This window comes from Cephus cinctus, unplaced genomic scaffold (assembly GCF_000341935.2).
Source record: "Cephus cinctus unplaced genomic scaffold, Ccin1 Ccin1_scaffold0068, whole genome shotgun sequence".
NCBI classification, from domain to species: Eukaryota; Metazoa; Arthropoda; class Insecta; order Hymenoptera; family Cephidae; genus Cephus; species Cephus cinctus.
Window position 1 is genome coordinate 88,850 of NW_014332811.1, and position 21,782 is coordinate 110,631.

The 21,782-nt window shown below is 35.3% G+C and overlaps 3 protein-coding genes across 8 annotated transcripts; all 3 read left to right on the forward strand.

Annotated features, from left to right (window-relative positions):
* Positions 1 to 606: 606 nt before the first annotated feature.
* On the forward strand, positions 607 to 4,435 carry LOC107269223 (protein crooked neck). Its single transcript, XM_015742838.2, has 13 exons — positions 607 to 792; positions 966 to 1,055; positions 1,152 to 1,312; positions 1,396 to 1,894; positions 1,966 to 2,080; positions 2,153 to 2,328; positions 2,395 to 2,607; positions 2,687 to 2,833; positions 2,912 to 2,988; positions 3,066 to 3,183; positions 3,262 to 3,522; positions 3,598 to 3,756; positions 4,212 to 4,435. Exons 1-12 carry the CDS (start codon positions 757 to 759, stop codon positions 3,748 to 3,750), a joined length of 2,046 nt encoding a protein of 681 aa, XP_015598324.1. The 5' UTR covers positions 607 to 756; the 3' UTR covers positions 3,751 to 3,756; positions 4,212 to 4,435.
* Positions 4,436 to 4,817: 382 nt separating this feature from the next.
* On the forward strand, positions 4,818 to 7,799 carry LOC107269261 (serine/threonine-protein kinase 16). 3 transcript variants are annotated; one of them, XR_003060090.1, is made up of 7 exons: positions 4,819 to 5,051; positions 5,273 to 5,507; positions 5,576 to 5,780; positions 5,846 to 6,000; positions 6,074 to 6,208; positions 6,289 to 7,315; positions 7,538 to 7,799. XR_003060090.1 is itself a non-coding variant. In XM_015742922.2 (6 exons), the coding sequence occupies exons 1-6, from the start codon at positions 4,942 to 4,944 to the stop codon at positions 6,403 to 6,405; spliced, it is 957 nt and encodes a 318-aa protein (XP_015598408.1). In that variant the 5' UTR covers positions 4,819 to 4,941; the 3' UTR covers positions 6,406 to 7,799. The 3 variants fall into 3 exon arrangements, 1 of the variants encoding a protein (XP_015598408.1); XR_003060091.1 differs by having other exon boundaries at positions 4,818 to 5,051; positions 6,081 to 6,208; positions 6,289 to 7,799; XM_015742922.2 differs by having other exon boundaries at positions 6,289 to 7,799.
* A 2,579-nt stretch (positions 7,800 to 10,378) lies between these two features.
* Positions 10,379 to 21,763, forward strand: LOC107269339 (ATP-citrate synthase). 4 transcript variants are annotated; one of them, XM_025086267.1, is made up of 11 exons: positions 15,027 to 15,152; positions 15,298 to 15,346; positions 17,230 to 17,584; positions 17,675 to 17,868; positions 17,939 to 18,568; positions 18,644 to 19,076; positions 19,168 to 19,493; positions 19,602 to 20,121; positions 20,199 to 20,504; positions 20,593 to 21,010; positions 21,108 to 21,763. In XM_025086267.1, the coding sequence occupies exons 3-11, from the start codon at positions 17,243 to 17,245 to the stop codon at positions 21,197 to 21,199; spliced, it is 3,261 nt and encodes a 1,086-aa protein (XP_024942035.1). In that variant the 5' UTR covers positions 15,027 to 15,152; positions 15,298 to 15,346; positions 17,230 to 17,242; the 3' UTR covers positions 21,200 to 21,763. The 4 variants fall into 4 exon arrangements, with proteins under 4 accessions (XP_015598568.1, XP_015598559.1, XP_024942035.1 ...); XM_015743082.2 differs by lacking the exons at positions 15,027 to 15,152; positions 15,298 to 15,346 and adding an exon at positions 10,379 to 10,494; XM_015743073.2 differs by lacking the exon at positions 15,298 to 15,346 and having other exon boundaries at positions 15,016 to 15,152.
* The last annotated feature ends 19 nt before the right edge of the window (positions 21,764 to 21,782 follow it).

Below are 21,782 nucleotides of genomic sequence, written 5' to 3' on the forward strand. Positions count from 1 at the left end.
AATAACATATCAATTCCTTGCTCTATTGTTTCCTGTGTCTGTAACACAAGCTGCTAGACCTCTATCAGGAACCCAACCAGTTTCATCAATGGGATCAGTCACGCTGTTCTCATTGTCTCCCCATCTAAAGTAGTACGTTGCTATAACCACCCAGCAGAGAATCCATCCTAACTGTTGAATGGGGAATTCAATAATAAATCCAAGATAAGAATTATATAGTGCAACATTACCTTAAAGGCAGCTGCAGAAATATCTTTTGTACTCATTATTCTCCAAAATTCTTAAAGTTCAGTGTAAAAGTAAAGCCAGTGACATTAGAAATTTTTAAAGCTGTTATTTTCTACCTTCAAACGATTCTCTCCTGTTCTATTAGCTAACTAAACAGTGCTCCAATATAATGCAGACTATGGAAATATTTTTTGTCTGGTCTGAATTTTATAAAGTATCAAATAATATTTCTTAGGCGGACATTTACTTAGTTATGCATAATGAAGAAAATTTTAAATAATCTTGTAAAAATACTTACTGATAAATGTTTAAAGTCCTTTTGAAACAACCTAATAATTAACTCGTAAAACTGTAGCGCCATCTAACAGATTACTGAGTAAACTTTTCGAGAAGAACGTCTTTACGTACGAGTCCTCACTAACATAACATAACCTAATCCAGTTCATTTTTCGGCAGTTGTAGGGCAGGAGGTTCTTTCAAGTATTTTGCAATCTTTAAACCCAAGAAAAAGAAGTAATAGTGGGAATAATGGAGAAACCACAGAAAATGCCCAAAGTGGCAAAGGTAAAAAATATACCGTAGTTTTTATACTTAGTAGATCATCGATTAAGTTTACACAGAACCTTTTTATTTCAATTTTATGTATCAACATTGTGTAAACATAATCATTGAACCTAGTAATTTTACCGAATGATCATGTTGTTTAATAAATATCAATAATGTTTTACTTGTACCAGGTGAAAAATAAAGCGCCTGCTGAGATTCAAATCACAGCAGAGCAGCTTTTACGTGAAGCCAAGGAAAGGGATTTGGAGATTTTACCACCGGTAAGATTAATGCGCAGAACAACTTGTTTAAAACATAAAACAATCTACAAATAAGAATTGTGCTGAAATTAAATTGTCTAATGCATTCTTTTCCAGCCTCCTAAACAAAAAATCTCTGATCCTCATGAATTAGCAGACTACCAGCATCGTAAGAGAAAAGGTTTTGAAGATAATATACGCAAAAATCGGATGGCAATGAATAATTGGATTAAGTATGCACAGTGGGAGGAGAGTCAAAAAGAAATTCAAAGAGCTAGGTAGATAATACTTGAAATGTTTCATTCAAAATAATTGGTATAATAAAATTGAAATACTCTAAAATTTTTCATATTTTTAATAGATCAATCTATGAACGTGCATTGGATGTAGATACTAGAAATATAACACTATGGCTAAAATATACTGAAATGGAAATGAGAAATCGCCAAGTGAATCATGCCAGGAATTTGTGGGACCGTGCAGTAATTTTACTACCAAGAGCCAATCAATTCTGGTACAAATATACTTACATGGAAGAGATGCTTGAAAATATAGCTGGTGCGAGACAAGTTTTTGAAAGATGGATGGAATGGGAACCAGATGAACAAGCCTGGCAAACATACATTAAGTTCGAATTAAGATACAAAGAAATAGAAAGGGCAAGAAATATTTATGAGAGATTTGTGATGGTTCATCCCGATGTGAAGCATTGGATAAAATATGCACGTTTTGAAGAGTCTCATGGATTTATAAATGGTGCTCGCAGAGTCTACGAACGCGCTGTCACCTTTTATGGAGATGAGAGTCTTGATGAAAAATTATTTATTGCTTTTGCAAAATTCGAGGAGGGTCAAAGAGAAGTATGTACCCATTACTAGTTACTCCAAGAGAATATCAGCTGCTTTGTAATATTACAATTTTATATTTTCAGCACGACAGAGCAAGAGTAATTTATAAATATGCTTTGGATCACATTCCAAAGGATAGAACACAAGAGATTTACAAGGCATATACTATACACGAGAAGAAATATGGAGACAGATCAGGTAATGTTAATAAATATAATCATGGATTATGAATAATTTTAATAATGTAATATAATTTAATGTTGATAACAGGTATCGAAGACGTTATTGTTAGTAAAAGGAAACATCAGTACGAACAAGAAGTCAAAGAAAATCCATCAAATTACGATGCATGGTTTGATTATTTAAGATTGGTTGAATCTGAAGCGAATCCTGAGATCGTTAGAGAAACCTATGAACGCGCAATAGCAAACGTTCCACCAACTAAGGTAGGATAAATGAAAACTTTAATATCCGTATAGCACACTAATAATAATGTTGTGACTATTTAATAGGAAAAAGAATATTGGCGACGTTATATTTATCTATGGATCAATTACGCTCTCTATGAGGAACTTGAAACAGAGGATATGGAAAGATGTCGTCAGGTGTACAAAGTATGTTTGGAACTTATTCCACATAAACAATTTACATTTTCAAAAATATGGCTGCTGTATGCAAATTTTGAAATTCGTCAGAAAAATCTTACTGCTGCTAGAAAGACACTGGTTGGTTTGCATTGCTCATTATTACTCAAATTCATTCTTTTGTCCAAACTTCATATTAATTATACCATTATACTTTAAGGGAATGGCACTTGGAATCTGTCCGAGAGATAAACTATTTCGTGGTTATATAGACTTGGAAATTCAATTGCGTGAATTTGACAGATGTAGAATATTATATGAAAAATTTTTGGAATTTGGTCCAGAGAACTGTACCACGTGGATGAAGGTAATGCAAAATCACAATTCCACATTCATTATATTTGAAACAGGTATATAGTATGGTAAAAAGGATTAATTTATTTAGTTTGCAGAACTAGAAACTCTTTTAGGAGATGTAGAACGTGCACGAGCCATATACGAATTAGCTATTACACAACCACGGTAAGTTCCTGAGGCAATCAGTAAACAATATTTTAAATTTCTAAAAAATATGTAACCTTATTAACATGATTTTACAGCCTAGATATGCCTGAACTTTTATGGAAATCGTATATCGATTTTGAGATATCACAGGATGAGCCTGATAATGCCAGGCAATTATTTGAGAGACTTTTAGAACGCACTCTGCATGTTAAGGTAGGCTTATTTTATAGCTTAATATCATTCTTGTGACTTATAAATGACATGTTTGTTGAATGTTTAATAAAATGACAGGTTTGGATAGCATATGCCAAATTTGAGCTAGCTAATCCAGTAGCGGAGGAAGGATTGAACAATGTTGTTCTGGCTAGAAGAGTTTTTGAAAGAGGAAACGATTCACTCAGGTCGAGTGGTGATAAGGAAAGCAGGGCATTACTTTTAGAAGCTTGGAGAGACTTTGAAAATGAAAAGGGAGATGATGAAAGTCGTAGGAAAGTCATGGAGAAAATGCCACGAAGAATCAAACGAAGAAGACGAGTGATTGGCGAAGATGGGGTAAGTGGAGTTGGGGTATTTCCATGGTGGGATCGTATTTTTCATGAAAAAGTTTTACTACAAACTTTATTGCAGAACGAAGAAGGCTGGGAAGAAGTATTTGACTTCATCTTCCCAGAAGACGAGTCTCAAAGGCCTAATCTTCAATTCCTGGCGATGGCACAGGCCTGGTCGAAACAAGAAAATTTTCAAGACGCCCCATCTTCTACTTCTCAAACATCGAATTAATTAATGGTATGACACTTTTAGGTTATTTAGTTAGGAATTTTTATCAATTGCACTAAAATGAAGAAGCATTTACAAAGAATCTTCATCATACAAATCCAATAGAATTGCAGCTGTACAGTCAGTTGCAATAATGGTGACAATGGACGCTCTGGCGTCTCGCTCGCACCGTAGCGCTTTTTGCGTCGCACGTACAGATACGCGAGCAGGCACCGTCCAATCTCCGTTCTTACCTCACCGCACGGCGTCTACCGTTGCCGCCATTATTGCAAGTGACTGTACATCGTGGAACCATTTTAACAATAAAAAACATATTTGTACAAGCCACAATTTAGAACTATACATCTATACTTTTTATAGAAATGTATTTGTATTTCTAATTATATCTCTGTATACAGTAGTTGCAATTTCAATGATATTTCAATGAAGAGATTAAAAATTATGATTATTTTTAATATTTCCAGGAAGAGAACTAAGTTGTCAAATGGATGAAATATTGTATGTACGAATAAAGTCTGGATATTCTGATAGTAAAATTTAAATGTGACCTTGCAAAAATCCCTTAAAGTAGTGTCATTATTTAATTACATAAGATCTCTACAATACTAGAAATAAGGTAATTGTCATTGATAATCATAATTCCATGCTCCAAAATAAAATACCTTGCTATAAGGCGATCAAGTAAAAACAGATTTTTTTGTTCATTAATTAGAGTATTTCCCATTTTATAAGATAACAATTCCAATTGTACAATTCTACATCTAGATAGAATCTTATTAAATGACCAGTCCCAATTAGATATTCGTCCAAACCAGTCCAAATTGTACTATAATATAAAATTAAAAATATTTAATCAATCAACCTGTCCAACTTTGTTCTTCCTAAATGTGTAGATATCCGTTTTAACATATTTAATCGGTTTACTATTTAATTGACTCCTTCCCCTAATATATATAACATTATTTTGTTATACGTATATTTAAAAAACAGAATACAAAAGTTGCAATAATCGTAAATGGAATTGTTTAAACTACCTGCCTTCTGTCCTTGTTAGATTGTCAAAGATGGCAAACAGTTTAGTAGTGACGGTAGTGACGCGAAACAAAATGGCGAGATCTTGGTGAAAGTCAAAACAGTCTCACCAACGATTTTACTAAATTTCTTTTACGTTTTCGTTATTATGAAAAACTCATTATGAACAGCCTGGGCCTTAGTTTGATTCTGAAGATGGGCTGTATTTGCGCCAAGGAGACAGTTGTTGTTAATGGAAGGAAATATACAGTGAGAGAGCATCTGGGTGACGGGTAAGTGTCATAAATAAATATTGTAATTTTGTTATACTGTAATTTATCTACAGCTTCTTATTTGTTTTTATTTATTTGTTTTTTTGTCAGCTTATATATTTGTAATTGTATATCTAACTAGACGATTTGCTAGACATTGTATCAATGGCACATACTCCATTGTTGAATCTTATCTCTTATCTTTGTGTAAAGTATATTAAACATATGATTTTATTTTGCAGTGGATTTAGTACGGTATCCCTAGTCGAAGATAATTTAACTCATAAAAAATATGCAATTAAAAAAATGGTATGTCATGGACCTGAGGACCAAAGACTGGCTGTCAAAGAAATAGAGTATCACTCAATTGTCAAGCACCCTAATGTTATAGAATGCATAGATTCTACTCATAGAGGAACTGCTGACCCGGTTGTGAATGCAACTAGTGAAGTTTTAATAATTTTACCGTACTATCATGTAAGCTCAATATTAGGCAAAGTCTCTTATATAGAAACTGCAATTATACAATATATCTTTTGGTACAGAAAGGCACATTGGCGAACGAGCTTGAGAGAAGAGCCAGAACAAATGATTATCTGAGTGCCAGAGACATTTTGAATATTTTTCTTCAGATTTGTGAAGGTGTCAAAGCTTTTCATGACGTAAAACCAGAACCCTTGGCTCATAGAGATTTGAAGATTGCCAATATTGTCCTTGGTGAGGCAATGACCCCTGTAATAATGGATCTTGGTAAGCATACTATATCATACAAAACTTCTACTACATATTATTATGAAATTTTATCTATCCCACAGGATCTGTAACACAGGCTAGAGTCAAAGTATGTGGGGCGCAAGCTGCACAGACACTTCAGGATATTGCAGCAGAGCGATGTTCGATGCCATACAGAGCACCAGAATTATTTAATGTTGAAAGTTACTGTATGGTAGACGAAAGAACAGATATCTGGGTACGTGCTTTAAAAAACTATGAAATAAAAACATATAAGGTAAATTGTACCAATTACCCAGCTTCTTATTCAGTCCTTAGGTTGTATCCTCTATGCTTTATGCTACTTTAAGTCACCCTTTGATGCCGTTTATGAGAGGGGAGATAGTGTTGCTCTAGCAGTAATGAGTGCTAATATAACGTTTCCCGAAAACGCACCGTATAACGAGGTAAATCAAGAGCAACTTTAAATAGAATATATAATTCATAGTATTAAGAACAGTTGTTTTTATTCTCTTTTATATTGTAGGATATGCAGAATTTAATTCTGTCAATGCTAAAGGTCAATCCCATGGAACGTCCCTATATCTATACCGTAATAGAAAATGTTCACGATGCAATCGCTAAGTTGGAAAGTAGAGTCTAGTAACAAGTCAATAAGCAATAATTCCAGATAATCATTTTTGAGATCTCGAGAATCGCGAGTATTTTGGTAAAGCAAGATGCGGTTGCGCTGCCCTGCAGATGGGCCCGCGTCTAGTGTATAAATAATGTATATGTATCTTATACAGTATATGCAGGACTATATAGTAAAAACCTATCACTTAGATTCGATAGGTGTCATGCAATGACTCTACCATCATATACAAATCTAATTCTAACAGTGTTTCCATATCCATCAGTCACTGCACTCGAAATGGTAATCATCAGAGAAGAGTTAATAGGAAATAATTAGATTTTTAGTTTTTCTGTACCTGCATCAATGGAAAAAGAAAATGGAGAGACATCGATGATAATTGTTATACAGTAAAATCTGCGGATTCACGGACATTAGGTTCCGCAAAAAATATATATATATGAATTGCTATGGAAAATAGTTACTATAACGAAGTTATTAATAGATATACTTACATAATCTATTATATATTTTAATTTATGATAATACATGATTATTATAAATCAGTGACTTGTGTGCAGAATTTCTGTTTATATGAGTTTCGAACCTGAGACTCGCGGACGTTAATCCAGCCCCAAGCACGTCTGCCACCGAATCTTTATATTTCTATCTATATGTTAAACATTTATATTTTGTATTTTCGGAACGTACTACAGATGAGTTTAGTAAAACTGAAAAAAGTGAATATGGAAAACGGTTGCATTGCGTAATACGCAAAATCCACGAATAATGAAACCGTGAATAAGGAGATTTTACTGTAACTTTAAATAGCTAAAAATCTGTAATGTTTTGAAATATTAAAATCGATTCAGTAACATTTTTAGGGACATGGAACATACATACATGTTAAACAGCAAAACAAGCTTCAAAATGGTTACAGGTGGGACTACTATTTGAGCAGATCAAGTTTTGCTTGATACATTTTTATATCAAGCTATTCCAATGATATCACCAAAAACGCTTTTAAAGTTTTGATAATTACCCTCTAGGAAGAGTATCGAATCAAATCAATTGCTTATACCTCTCTCATCTCATTGTCATGTTTGAACTGAACAGCCCTGTACTTTTAAATATTGAAATATGAATGTGTATCGTTATTTAGGAGATACTAGTAAGGAGAGTCAGTATTGTGGGACTTTATCTAATGGCTAGTAGGCACAATGGATACGTGAGATATGCTGAAACCCGCATAGAAGTTCTGTAAACGCTTGAAATGCGTTCTTTTCAGTGAGACAGAATATACACAGGGTGACTTTACCGATATCTCCTTGATGATGTCGTCGAAGACAGTACAATGCATTCCGCAAAGTTAAAATTCTTAAAAATGTAAGAGCTATTTTAATATATGACCAAAACTCAAGAAATTGCATCATTTTCGCGACTATTTTTTGCATACAGAGTAATTTATTATTCCTTTGCTCCATTCTCGATAGGCTCGTAAGGTGTGCTCTTTGTGTTACGCGCACAGGCCAAGGTATGTATGTACGTGAGCAAGCGCCGCCCAGTGTCCTCTCTTACCTTACCGCACTGCGTTCACAAGCTGGACATCATTAATAACGAACGCTCAGTGTATGTGATTTTTAGAGTATAAAAAAATGTGTTGGCTTATTTTTTTCAAAATGGTGACTTCACAGCTTATCCAACAAAACCTCTTGTTCGGAACAATGTTCTGCGGCTGGACAAATTACTCTTTGGAGGTTTGATCTGAAACAAAAATCCAAATAATTTTCAATTTTTTATAAGAATAGCTACAGAAGTACGTATAGATTTTAAAGTACATAGTAAATTTTTTTCATAAACAATTTTATCGTCATTTTTTTGTTCTAAAACAGAACTTTGACTTTGAACGTGCGCCATTCTTACAAAACACATCATTTTTTTTATTTCACTACGTATTTCTTTAGCTATTCTTATACAGAACTGAAAAATATTTGTTTTTTTTTTGTTTCGAGTCAAACTTCCAAAGAGTGATTTGTCTGGCCGCGAACACTGTTCTGAACAAGAGGGTTTGTTAGGTAAGCTGTGACGCCACCATATGGAAAAAAATTTCCTTTTCCTTTTCCTTATTTTCGTGTTCCATACTTGAAACGCTTATATTCATTCACTCTATATTTGAAGACGCAGAACGAACTGACGCTCTCAAACTAGAAGAAAGAACTAAAAACGGCTATCAGAAGCTGCGGGAATGTTTTCAGTTTGCTTGCAACATTGTATGCCTTCATGGGTTCCTTCCTCCTTATGGCTATATCACCAATGGGGAACATGTGCCAGTAACTGGTCCTAATAATCAAGGTTGGAAGTTCGACAATAGATGATGGCGATGTACCTTGCGAGACGGACCTTATTCCACTTAGCATGAGGGGACCTACAAAGTTTATACACCAAATCCGAACAGTGTTGGACGAAATCCGTATAAATACTCACTTAAGTTTTCATATGAAAACTCATTGGTCTTCCTCCTTATGGCTATATCACCAATGGGGAACATGTGCCAGTAACTGGTCCTAATAATCAAGGTTGGAAGTTCGACAATAGATGATGGCGATGTACCTTGCGAGACGGACCTTATTCCACTTAGCATGAGGGGACCTACAAAGTTTATACACCAAATCCGAACAGTGTTGGACGAAATCCGTATAAATACTCACTTAAGTTTTCATATGAAAACTCATTGGTGAATGCCGCTGGAAGCTGGGCGCGAACCTTCAACCTTTCGGTCGTGAATCCGCTACCCTATCCACTGGGCTACGTCCAGAAGGAGAAAAAAAACTTCCGTCGAATAGTCTCAAACCACAGATCTTTATCCTCCTAACTCAATGCCGTGACTATCGACCAGCATCATGTACTTTCTAAACTTTCTTTGGAACTTGTATTTCAGTAGTTAAGTCATTTTCTCTACCGCATAATTGACAGATAAACCATATGCACGATTTTCCTTTAAGTACATTTGTATGTTCTTCTTATCTAAATTATTAATAAAAACAAATGAGAAGCTACCCTAAAAATTAAGGTAAGGTCTACAACAAATAACACATAGTTATTTAAGAAAATGATTTCATATTTATTTATGTGCATTTGCATATGTGATCTACAATCTTTGTGCAAAGGTGATTACCTCAATAGAAGGTTTCTCACCTAGTTTGAACAAATCTACGAACCGTATCACCATTGCAATCGATCACACACAATCCAATTTAAGCAAAAGAAATAATAGCACACTTGTGTTACACGCTTTGCGAGCTACTAACGAAAATCATGCTTCTAGATGTTTTACGAAAGCAGACGATACATTGTAGCAAAAAAATCTCGAAGCAGTAGATCAAATTTAATGCTCAATGTACAATCACGAGCTTGCACTTATACACACTTATGTTTTTAAACAATATTATTTAAAAATTAAATATACACATATTTAATATAAAAATATGTAATAATATCTTCATATCAAAACATTTGTATACATAATAGGTGCAAACCTATGTGGCGTAGCACGAAAATTAAACGAAAAAAATCTCCAAACATGGAATATTGCGATTACTAGATAATATTTTGTGAGAATATATTTTTATAACAAGATAATATATATGATAACAGTAAAAATATATTCATTTCAAATTTTTAAAGATAGTTGCGCTTTTTTCCGATCAGGAGGCGCCACTATTCTATGCAATTCGCATTACATTTGATAGATGGCGCTACGTTAAAAATCTAAGCCACTAGCAGCCAACTTCAGTTCAGAGTCGTATACTGCAGTTTACCCAAAAAATCAATGGAGAATATCCAAATACATCGAATTATAAAGTATTAATCGAAATGTATAGAGTCGACGAAACTTCATTAATTGATTGAACCCGTTGATTTTGAAATTTTTCAAAAATTTTAGGGTATTTCTAGCAATTTTGATTATCTACTGTTGGCAGACCTAGCCATGATACCACTTAGTGTTTTACGCGAATGACAACGAGGAGGACGTGTCGCTTTTTATCATACACGGATTTTCGCGAAAATCTCCATTAAAACGTATTTCCGCCTTATTTCTACAGTTACAAGGAATTTATCGTAAGTGGCAGAGATGAGTATTAATCAACTAATAAATAGGAGCGTCAATACTGTCGACGATACGGAGCAAGCTCCTTGTGAACTCCAGTTATCAAAATACTGATACGTGATATCTGATGTACCGGCAAGCCAAGTGGAACCGGAGTAAACAATTTATCTGATTGCACACGGAATATAGATAAATACAAATTTACATTAACAAGTGTAATGGAGATACCAGAAAACAATAATTTATATCCACTTTTGATACCGAAAGCTCCTTCTCTTCGCAGTCTTACTATTTTTGTTTGTGATTGACACTATCATAAATTGCTTTTCCCTAAGTTCATAATGGTACAAATTACATTTACTTATCATAATATAATTTATCTGAGACACAACAATGTAATTTAATAGGGTATGTGTGAAGTATACAATATACGTTTACCTTTTTTTCTTGTATGCTATCTAATTAGCCTATACTCGTGTTATTGGATTTTACTTTAGTATCACACTTTAGGATAGTCTTAGACAAAGCCTGTATTGTTAAATAGTTTAATGTGGCACCTTAACCTTTCTTTCTTTCATGATCATTTTGAATTTAATATTGACAAGCGTCTGTAAATTATACAGTTTTGTTGGTACACACTAAAGTTCATCCCATCTTACACAGTCAAATCGATCCATTATCATGTTTTCAAGAATTGTTATCTAAATGATGACGTAATTCAACAATAAAGACAATATCTTAATAAGAATCATATCATTAATTCAAGATCATTAAAATTGTTGACACTTTTCATGACACAATGTGTAACCTAGTAATGATAGGCAGCTTCTATACAGGATCATATTTGCTATTACAATTAATAATAGACCCCTTCAGACCAATTTTCATTAATAGTAGGTACTGTATTATTTCAGTTACTTACTCTATTATATTTTGCGTTACGTTACTAAAAGTTACTTCTTAAATATAAAACATTTAACAGTTTCAAAGTGTTTCTTTGATTCAATTTACTAAATTAAAATCACTAATTTAAATCAATTCTACAAAGACAAAATAGAATTACTATTAGAACAATCAGTTGTCCTTCAACTCCAATGATTAGAATTCTTTAAATAACTTGAATACCATCAAAATAACTCAATTGAAACAATGCAGAACAAAGTTCGTACGAGTATGGATGAATGAACTTATCAAACAAGTGGAAAAGAAGACCACTTTATGTGACTATTGCCAGCATGATCATTTGGCCTAGTTGATATCTCTACACATTATGCATGCAGATTTCACATATACATGTATATACTTAATTTCTTCAGAAATAATCAAATATAATTTTGATGCATACATCATGTAGCTATATATGTACGTATGTACAATTAACAATCCACTTCTACGTACAAATACTGCGCATTGAGAAGTTTAAAAGGAATTTGCACGCTCACAAAAGTTTATCGTAGAATTTGCTTAACCCTAAGTTGAGCTATTTACGGATGGTTTTCATGCTATTTCGCGGTGACATCGGAGAAATGCTAATGATTTACGTAATAGTGACATGCTGACACAGCTAGGAATAGTTCCAGTGGTATAAGCCGAAAGAGAGTATAAAAGTCTAATACGCAAAGAATAGAAAAACAAGCTGCAAGTTGAAACTTGCAATTTGCTTCCTTCGAATCGTATGTAGTATACGAAGTCCCTATATGAGGAAGCATTTTCATTTTTCTTTTTAAATCTTTGGCTTCCTCATACATATATATAGGAACTTCGTATGTACACTAATTACGATTCAGAGGAAGCAAATTGCAAGTTTCAACTTGCAGCTTGTTTAACGTGAGTCCCCATGCCTCTCACAACTTGGGGTCCTTCATACTGTAGAGAACGCATGTAAGAAGAAATCTCTTGGATGATCTCTTCGGGCCTAATATTTTTGAATCGGCTGAAATTCAAAAACTTGAATATATGTATAATCAGATCCGTTTTGCCGATCTCAGCCAAATTTGAGACATATCACAGCTAAATGATACTCTATACGTTTGCAAAATTGGAGCTCAATCGGTCAAAGTTGACGGGAGTTATATTGATAAATTTAATTTTTCGAAAAATTCAAAATATAAAATCTAAACTTCTTGATGGATTCGGCCCAAATGCAATACCAACCAACCTTGGATACAAATCTCTTTGCCAAGAACTATTTAGACGATTATCACAAAATTTGCGATCGCTAGAGTGATAACGTCCTTTTTTTTGGGAATTTTAAAACGACATAAAATCCGAGCCGCAGCTTGAATCTTGACGAAAATATATAAATAGTCAATGAAGGGATTATAGAGCTGCACATGCCTGCAAAATTGGAGGGCTGTAGCTAAAACCGTTCTCGAGTTATACATGTTTGAATTTTGGGAGGTCATTACACACACACACATCCGGACATTTTCTCCAAACGTGTTTTCTCGACGTTTTGGCACATTCTGAACATGGTGACATAAAAATCTCGACAGGAAAATTTTCCACCATCACATAGCTTCCTGTATGAGGAAGCAAAATTGAGAAAACTTTAATGAAACTTGTAACCACTGGCACTTGGTAACCTTTAAGACAGCATTGAATTTCATTAGGGTCAAGGCCACAGATATCCCCCACTCTTCAAACAATTGGCCGATCGATTATGCCTTCCTTTAAAAAAAACAAAGAGAAGATAATTCAACGAGCCTCCGAATAAAGGTGCAGATCTTAATTCTGACAATGTGAGGGTTACATCTTCGGAGATACACGATTCCATGCAATCTATAATAAAGGAATTATAAAATTATTAAAAAGAAACTCTCCAATTTTTCACTAGCTTCAAGTAATTGAATGGACACTTAAGTCTCTTGTCCAGCTTTTACGTAACCACGCGGTAGTATCGTCACGTGTTCAAGAGTGACGAGAAAAATTATAAATTTTAATGACTCTCGTACGCGCGTTCGAGTGCAGATATTGTACCAGAAGGAGGACAAGTCACTTACGCGATACTTCTATCAGTATCCAGTGAAAGGACCTTGAAAAAAATTTATAATCATCTACTATCTATTCCATATTAGTCGTTCCATTTTGAAAAGTGAAATACAAACGACATAAGAGCCAAGGAAATAGTAGGTATATTAACGGTAGGCAAGTTGTTTTTTTTTTTTAATCTAAATTGCGTCCATTTTAAATGTCCGGAAGAAAATTATTGATCCTGTCAATCAAAATCATCCCTTGTACTTGGAGTCTTATTTGTCATTGTGTAATTAAATTATTATTCCTAAAATTAAATTGGAATCTTCTATCTGTGTGACATAATAGTTGCTTGTTTTTTTTTCTGTGCTTGAGGACGTTAAACGACATCGAACCACGCGTGGCTTTTTGAAAAATTCACATGCTCTTGAATTGCGACTATCACGACACAGTCACGGCTTGGTCACTTATGTGTTAATATCATACGAAGCTTCGTGACCCGTGTAGAAGCGAATCAGTTGCATAGTTCAACTGGTAGGCCGAAGCTGGTATTTCACAGATTCAATGGCTATATTATCCATGTAGCTTATTGGTCACTATGTGACTATCAATAATTGGTAGTAAGAATGAACTAATCGATTTTATTTACCCAAATTTACTGAGTGCAGCAATTATTTTTCTTGCAATCGATTTTACAGCTCAAACGTACCAGCTGTATGTGGTTTTATCACAGAATTAAATGGGTATACTAACTTCAAGTGGTACTTTTGGGCTGAACAACCTGGTGTATAGTATGTATTATGTACATTTTAATATTTTTGCTTATCAACGCCGCATGCGCATTTGATATTAAAAATAAAAATGTATGTAGTAAAAGATGGAAGATGCAGATAAAATATCACCTTTCAAAATCTTCTCTGCGAATATAGGAAGATGATCGGTCTGTTTTTACTTGTGGAATCGCGCAATCCTGCAATCATACGATTATTCATTGAGTAGCACGATAGGCCATTGGCGTGTTGCGTACCTTATCACCACGTGGGTTCTGATGTAACGTCCTCGACCAGTGTTCTTTCTTTTTTAATCAGTTACGCTACAGCTCTGAATTAATAATCGATGATAATTCAAATGAAGTAAAAGGAAGAAAATATTTATTTATAAAAAACAAATGAAATTTGTTTTCTTTTAAATAATTCCCAGGTACAAATACATTTCTGCTCCGCCAAAAAAAAAGGTCAACCATTAATTTTATTTGGAAAGTCCTGTATCCGTGTCGCGCCAGCAAATATCGTCAAAACGTTAAAAATCGAGAATTAGAGAAAAAAATTTGATTAATAAAAAATATTATGCGAAATATAAAATGCAGAGGGGAACAAAATTTTAAACGACTCGAAGGATACATTCGAAATATAACTAATTGCGCGCAGGTAATATTCGAATAAATAATAAGAGGAAGAGAAAAAAGGATGTACCAGCATGCCGTAATCATACGATACCGTCCGGTACGTATCTTGCCGCGTGTTCCATGTTACATATGCCGCCTGGTGTCACATCGAAAGTCCAGTCAGTCGCGGACGATCGAGGAGAAAAGACTTCCCGTCTTACTTCCTCCACTGAGGTTACTCGACGGTCATCTACAGCTAGTCACACTGCATCTGTGTTACACGCTAAGGCAGCTATACATATTTATTAAAGGGTGCGTTCTTATATCTTAGAGTGAGCATTGAAATTATTGCAATATTGAAAAATCGTACCAACATATTATTACCGTGTTCTAGCAAAACAATATCAGTTTGTATGGTTCAATTAAGATTGTGAGTTCATTCAATTAATTTTTACAGTAATTAGATACACTCGAGTTCAAGCAAGTACGAATGTTTCCTCTATACGGTAGGTTTATTCCTCTGGCGAAGAAATAGTATAATGTCACTCTTAAAAATATTTGCCATGTAACATATCGTCATTGAAACAAGCCGAAGATTAGATAATTTAAAGTAACTGTCGTATAAAAATTCCATGAATTTTTTACCGTTGAGAAGTCAAAATCTATGACGTCAATTTAACACAAGTATATTCTGTTTTGTATTGTGCCATGTTTAGGTTATTTTCAATGCATATAGCTCAGGAAGCGAGACGATCGATCTTTCAAAAACTCTGTACGCATAAGGATTATTGTACCTGTCAAGAATATAACGACTATTCGGATCGGTTAGTTAAATTTGTTTTAATGGTCGTACCTCTCTAAGTTATATCTCGATTATTGAATCTGTTAAGTCACTGTTTAGTTTGTATACTCAAGTCTTGAAGGATATATACATTATGCAAGTTAATAAATTTAAAATGTCAAACTCATTTCGGGATGTTGGTTCGATAAACTGTCTCGATAATAATATTACGATAGTTTGAATTTAATGTATATTTTAAAACGTAACGCGCAATGCATCTTGGGAATCTTCGTACGATTTGAACGAGGGCAACGTTGAATATAATAAGTAATGCATTTGCTACCCTGTTTGTTACACAATTCTATTCTATTTATCGAGGAGAAAATTGAACTATTGTTATTCTTAGAGAACTTCGAATTGTTCACTTTTCTTCCTGCCTGTTAAAGAGATGGACATATGCCAGTCGACCTTGAAAAACTAGTTTTTCGCATCAGGTGATTGCTTTCGCGCAGGATAAAAATTCAATTCAGGTATTTGAGTTCGACTTTGTACAGTATAAAGTTTAATTGATTTTTTACTGGCGTTAAGAAAACGACGAGATATTTAGGAATTGTGGAGGACAGAGCGAGATGGAGAAATATGGGTTTTATAGAAAGTCAAATTACCCGCGATGAATTTATCGTTTAGCAGCTGCGATAACGATTATCGCCAATATTGATGACGTTTTCAGTGTACAGGATTTAAACAGAATCAACCAATCGTGTGAAACGTTTGAAAAGAATATTCGCGTATTCTTATCTAACGTTACACGTGATTGGTCAATCCTTAGTAAATCCTACACGAAGGAAACGCAGTCAGTATGAAAGTTTCTTGGTGAAAGTGATATGCAATGCTCTGGCACGCGACTAGAGTTTACATTAAACTTTTACCTGTCGCTCGGGATACTTTCGATACCAGTAGTTTAATATTTGCTTCGAAAATTCTGCTAAGGTATCTGAAGAATTAATATTTTGATTCTTGGCAAAAGTAGAGGGGAACGAACATCTTTTGAGGTAACTTAGGAAATTTTGTATGAATATTTATCCCGTGAATTTCTGCTTTTCACGGTGAAAAGAAAGTTTTGAACCTCTGTATTCCTTCGTCACAGTCAATGGAATGTGGTCGATCAACTTTTGCTCGTGACGTATTGGTATCTAAAAGTGGAAAAAAAACAAAGCTTCAAATACTGGTTCCACTATGCATTACATTGTCGGTAACAGTGAACGATTGTAGCGTAATCGTTGAGAACTATTCTTGAATTTATATAAATTAAAAAATTTTTATTTACAAGCAAAAACATCTGTTGTTTCAACTGGATGTTGATACTTCAATAGAATATATTGATTCACTATCACTGTTGACAATATCGGTATATGTATTCGAAGAAAATAACGTTTTATCTTTTCTCTTGTTATATTTTAAAGATGATAACCTACTGGCAGGGACATCGTTAACGTAGTTAACTTCATTCCCGTAAAGATAACATTATCTAAATGTTATTTGATAGAATATAACAACTTATATCATTTAGAAATAATTTATACATTAATGATATAATGTCTATTTCAGAAACTGTTGAAGAATGTCGGCCAAAGCTATCCGCGAAGCGACTGGCAAGGATCTCATCAATCGTAAATTAGAAAATGGAACTAATGCAGCCAAGTGTCGGTTTGTTCCTATTGATGAGAAGACCAATTGGGCGACTGTGGTCGCTGACAATCCATGGTTGAAAACGGAAAAGCTTGTGGTGAAGCCTGATCAACTTATTAAACGTCGTGGAAAACTGGGTCTGATTAAAGTTAATGCTGATCTACCCACTGTGCAAAAATGGATTGCTGATAGAATCAATAAAGATCAGGTTATTGGAAAAGCCACAGGAAAACTAAAGACCTTTATAATAGAGCCTTTCGTGCCACATAAGCCTGTAAGTTTCATAATATTTTGTTTTAGTGTATCACATAAAGCTTTAATTTTAAAAGGACGATGCTAACAATTATCTGATGATATTTTTCAGGAGGAGGAAGCATATGTTTGCATCTACTCACATAGAAAAGCAGATACTATTCTCTTCCATCATCAGGGTGGTGTTGATATTGGTGATGTTGATGCGAAAGCTCTGAAGCTTGAGGTTCCAGTAGGATCTGCACCTCCCACTCAGGATGTTTTGACCAAGAATCTCCTGGTGAATGTCGCCAAGAATAAGAAACCGTACGTCCCCAAGAAATGTCTGTAGAGAATGATCATCATGTAGTTTTTATGCATTCTTTTTATTTTACAGAGTCATCGCTAAATTTATTGAATCTTTGTATAAGCTTTATGTGGATTTGTACTTTACGTACCTGGAGATCAATCCCTTGGTAGTGACCGATGAAGCCATTTATATTCTTGATCTGGCTGCTAAGCTGGACACTACCGCAGACTTTATTTGTAAACCAGATTGGGGTGAAATTGATTATCCACCACCTTTTGGAAGGGATGCCTATCCAGAAGAGGCTTACATCGCTGACCTAGATGCTAAATCAGGAGCGAGTCTTAAATTAACTATTCTGAATCCCAAGGGAAGAATTTGGACGATGGTCGCTGGTGGCGGTGCTTCTGTTATTTATTCAGATACTATTTGCGACCTTGGTGGTGCCAGTGAATTGGCAAATTATGGAGAGTATTCTGGGGCACCGAGTGAACAGCAAACCTATGAGTACGCCAAGACTATCCTCAGTCTTATGACTAAAGAGAAACATCCTGAAGGCAAAGTTCTGATAGTCGGTGGTGGAATTGCAAATTTCACTAACGTCGCTGCCACCTTCAAAGGTATCGTTAAAGCTCTCCAAGAGTTCCAGCCAAAACTTGTAGAGCACGACATTAAGATCTTCGTTAGGAGAGCTGGACCTAATTATCAAGAAGGTCTCAGGTAAAGCAGCATTAATCATTTTTACTAGAAACAAATATTTGATTGATGGTAATATTTATTTACTTTTATGTACAGAATTATTCGTGAGGTTGGCAAACGTCTAGGAATTCCAGTATACGTATTCGGACCGGAAACACACATGACAGCAATTTGTGGTATGGCTCTTGGAAAGAAACCTATTCCTGACCCGGAAGCTCAAGAATTCTCCACTGCAAATTTCCTACTCCCCTCTGGCCAGGATGTCGGCCCTAATACATCAGCTAAAACTGCACCCCAGACACCTAGAGAAGGTCCTAAAGCAGTGAAACCCGATCAAGTGGATTCATCGAGTCACAAAGAACTATTTAGCAACAAGACTCGAGCTATAATATGGGGAATGCAGACAAGAGCAGTCCAAAGCATGTTAGATTTTGACTTTGTATGCAGAAGAAATGAACCTTCTGTTGCTGCTATTGTATATCCATTCACAGGAGATCATAAACAAAAATTCTACTGGGGCCACAAGGAGGTGAAAAGAGACAATAATTTCTAACGATATACCTATATTAAAATCGGGCAAGCAAAAAATGTTTAAAAAATTATTTGTAAAATTTTAACAGGTTCTTATTCCGGTGTACAAGCAAATGAAAGACGCCATGGTAAAGCACCCCGATGCCGATGTTATGGTGACATTCGCATCGTTGCGTTCCGCATACGACAGCACTGTGGAGACCCTGCAGTTCCCCCAAATTAGAACTATTGCCATAATTGCTGAAGGTATACCTGAAAATATGACCAGAAAGCTGATACTAATGGCAGATGAAAAGAAAGTCACGATCATTGGACCAGCTACTGTCGGTGGTGTTAAACCAGGTTGTTTCAAAATTGGAAACACCGGTGGAATGATGGATAACATTCTTCACAGCAAACTGTACAGGCCCGGCAGGTATAAAATACTTATTTTCTTATTGATATTCTTGTATAATAAAAATATTAGCAGTATAAGGATATTGAAAAAGAAGACAACTAAAATTTATCAAATTACCTTCTGCAGTGTGGCTTATGTGTCTCGATCCGGCGGAATGTCTAATGAGCTTAACAACATTATCTCAAAGGCGTCGAATGGCGTCCTGGAAGGTGTTGCTATTGGCGGAGATCGTTATCCAGGAACAACTTTCATGGACCACATAATGCGGTATCAGAATAACCCTGAGGCCAAATTAATCATCCTATTGGGTGAAGTTGGTGGTGTTGAAGAGTATGAAGTTTGCGAAGCCCTAAAAACTAAAAAGATTACGAAACCATTAGTAGCCTGGTGTATTGGCACCTGCGCTAGTATGTTCACTTCTGAAGTTCAATTCGGCCATGCTGGTTCAATTGCACATAGTAATCTGGAGACAGCGTCTTCTAAAAATGCTTCCCTGAAAGCAGCTGGTGCCTACGTTCCTGATAATTTCGATACTCTAGGCGATCTGATCCAATCTGTTTATCAACAGTTGGTTAGAAATGGTAGCATTGTTCCAGAACCAGAAGTACCACCACCAACAGTACCAATGGATTATAGTTGGGCTAGGGTAAGTTAAAGATATTTAGTCTTATCTAGTATCTCATTCCATTTGAACTGCTCAACGAATCCTGGAAAATCATTTAGGAACTGGGACTAATTCGAAAGCCTGCATCGTTCATGACCTCCATCTGCGATGAGCGTGGTCAGGAACTCCTCTATGCCGGCATGCCAGTAACAGAAGTTCTCAAGCAGAACGTGGGTATTGGTGGCGTCGTATCTCTACTCTGGTTCCAGCGTTGTCTTGCTCCCACTTATTGCAAATTCTTGGAGATGTCACTGATGTTGACTGCTGATCATGGACCAGCTGTATCTGGTGCGCACAACACTATTGTATGTGCCAGAGCTGGTAAAGACTTGGTTAGCTCCTTGGTATCAGGATTACTGACGATTGTAAGTAGCCAATTCATTTTTTATTGTTTTGACGTCAAGATACCGTCATGATTTACTAATTAGGGTAATTTTTACTTTTGCAATTCAGGGTGATCGTTTTGGAGGAGCACTTGACGGAGCTGCTCGCATGTTTTCCGAGGCGTACGATGCCGGTTTGCATCCTCAGGAATTCGTGAACGAGACTAGAAAGAAGGGCAAACTTATTATGGGAATAGGACACCGTGTCAAATCTATTAACAATCCCGACATGAGGGTTAAATTAATAAAGGAGTTTGTTCTCGAGAATTTCCCAATGAAACCGTTGACTCTCTATGCACTGGAGGTAGAAAAAATTACTACCAGCAAGAAGCCGAATCTAATTCTAAACGTGGACGGTATGATTGCCTGTGCCTTTGTTGACATGCTGAGGAACAGTGGTAGCTTCACCAGGGAAGAAGCTCAGGAATACATTGAGATCGGTGCAATTAACAGTCTCTTTGTGCTTGGCAGAAGTATAGGTTTCATTGGTGGGTATCACTTTCCATATTCCCATATTGTTCAAGAGACACTTAAAATCTTTTATAGAAATAGACCATTTATGTATGCATTGTCTTAATTCTTTAGGTCACTTTATGGATCAGAAGAGGCTGAAGCAAGGACTGTACCGTCATCCTTGGGACGATATTTCTTACGTATTGCCAGAACAGTACAATTGAAAAAGCTAGTGGGCGTAGGGCTTGCTAGCTTTAACGATTCGTCGTGATTACATCTAAAAAAAAACAGAAAACATAAAAGATAGAAGAAACGAGGATGAGAAAAAGTAGCGAAGGTGCAGACCCGTGAATGTCGTTTTTTTTTGTTTTATACAGATGTTGCGTCAGTCATCATTCCTACGGTTGATCGTATTCACGACGACTATCAATTTTCTTCTGTACTTTTCGTAATTCATTTATCACTCATTGCAATCAATTTCTACTATTATTTTAATTCCAGCTTTTTTCTGTCTCATTCCGGTAGCACAAAAATTAATTTGTCCAAGTGCAAAAGACGAAGCCCCGAAGATTTCAGGGTTTCGAAAATATATTAAGACAAAAGAACAGAACTTTTCTAGATGAACATAGAAAATAGCGCTAATAGAAATTATATTCATTTGTCGCAATGAAAATAAATAGGATAAAGAAATAAATAAGTTTAAGTAAGCGCGTTGCACGAGGTGAACGTCGCTCACAGAGCGATGTGAAATGTATGAGCATAGTAAATATATATGTGTATAATATTTATGTACGTATTATTATTTAA

What these genes read in the sequence shown, in the direction of transcription:
- LOC107269223 (XM_015742838.2), top strand. Translation starts at nt 757, where the DNA reads ATGGAGAAACCACAGAAAATGCCCAAAGTGGCAAAG. An exon ending in GAAATATGGAGACAGATCAG is followed by an intron (nt 2,081 to 2,152) that starts GTAATGTTAATA and finishes TGTTGATAACAG; the next exon opens with GTATCGAAGACGTTATTGTT. An exon ending in TTAGCTATTACACAACCACG is followed by an intron (nt 2,989 to 3,065) that starts GTAAGTTCCTGA and finishes ATGATTTTACAG; the next exon opens with CCTAGATATGCCTGAACTTT.
- LOC107269339 (XM_015743082.2), top strand. Translation starts at nt 17,243, where the DNA reads ATGTCGGCCAAAGCTATCCGCGAAGCGACTGGCAAGGATCTCATCAAT. An exon ending in AAACTGTACAGGCCCGGCAG is followed by an intron (nt 19,494 to 19,601) that starts GTATAAAATACT and finishes TACCTTCTGCAG; the next exon opens with TGTGGCTTATGTGTCTCGAT. An exon ending in CAGAAGTATAGGTTTCATTG is followed by an intron (nt 21,011 to 21,107) that starts GTGGGTATCACT and finishes TTAATTCTTTAG; the next exon opens with GTCACTTTATGGATCAGAAG.
- LOC107269261 (XM_015742922.2), top strand. Translation starts at nt 4,942, where the DNA reads ATGAACAGCCTGGGCCTTAGTTTGATTCTGAAGATGGGCTGTATTTGC. An exon ending in TAATTTTACCGTACTATCAT is followed by an intron (nt 5,508 to 5,575) that starts GTAAGCTCAATA and finishes CTTTTGGTACAG; the next exon opens with AAAGGCACATTGGCGAACGA. An exon ending in AAAACGCACCGTATAACGAG is followed by an intron (nt 6,209 to 6,288) that starts GTAAATCAAGAG and finishes TTTATATTGTAG; the next exon opens with GATATGCAGAATTTAATTCT.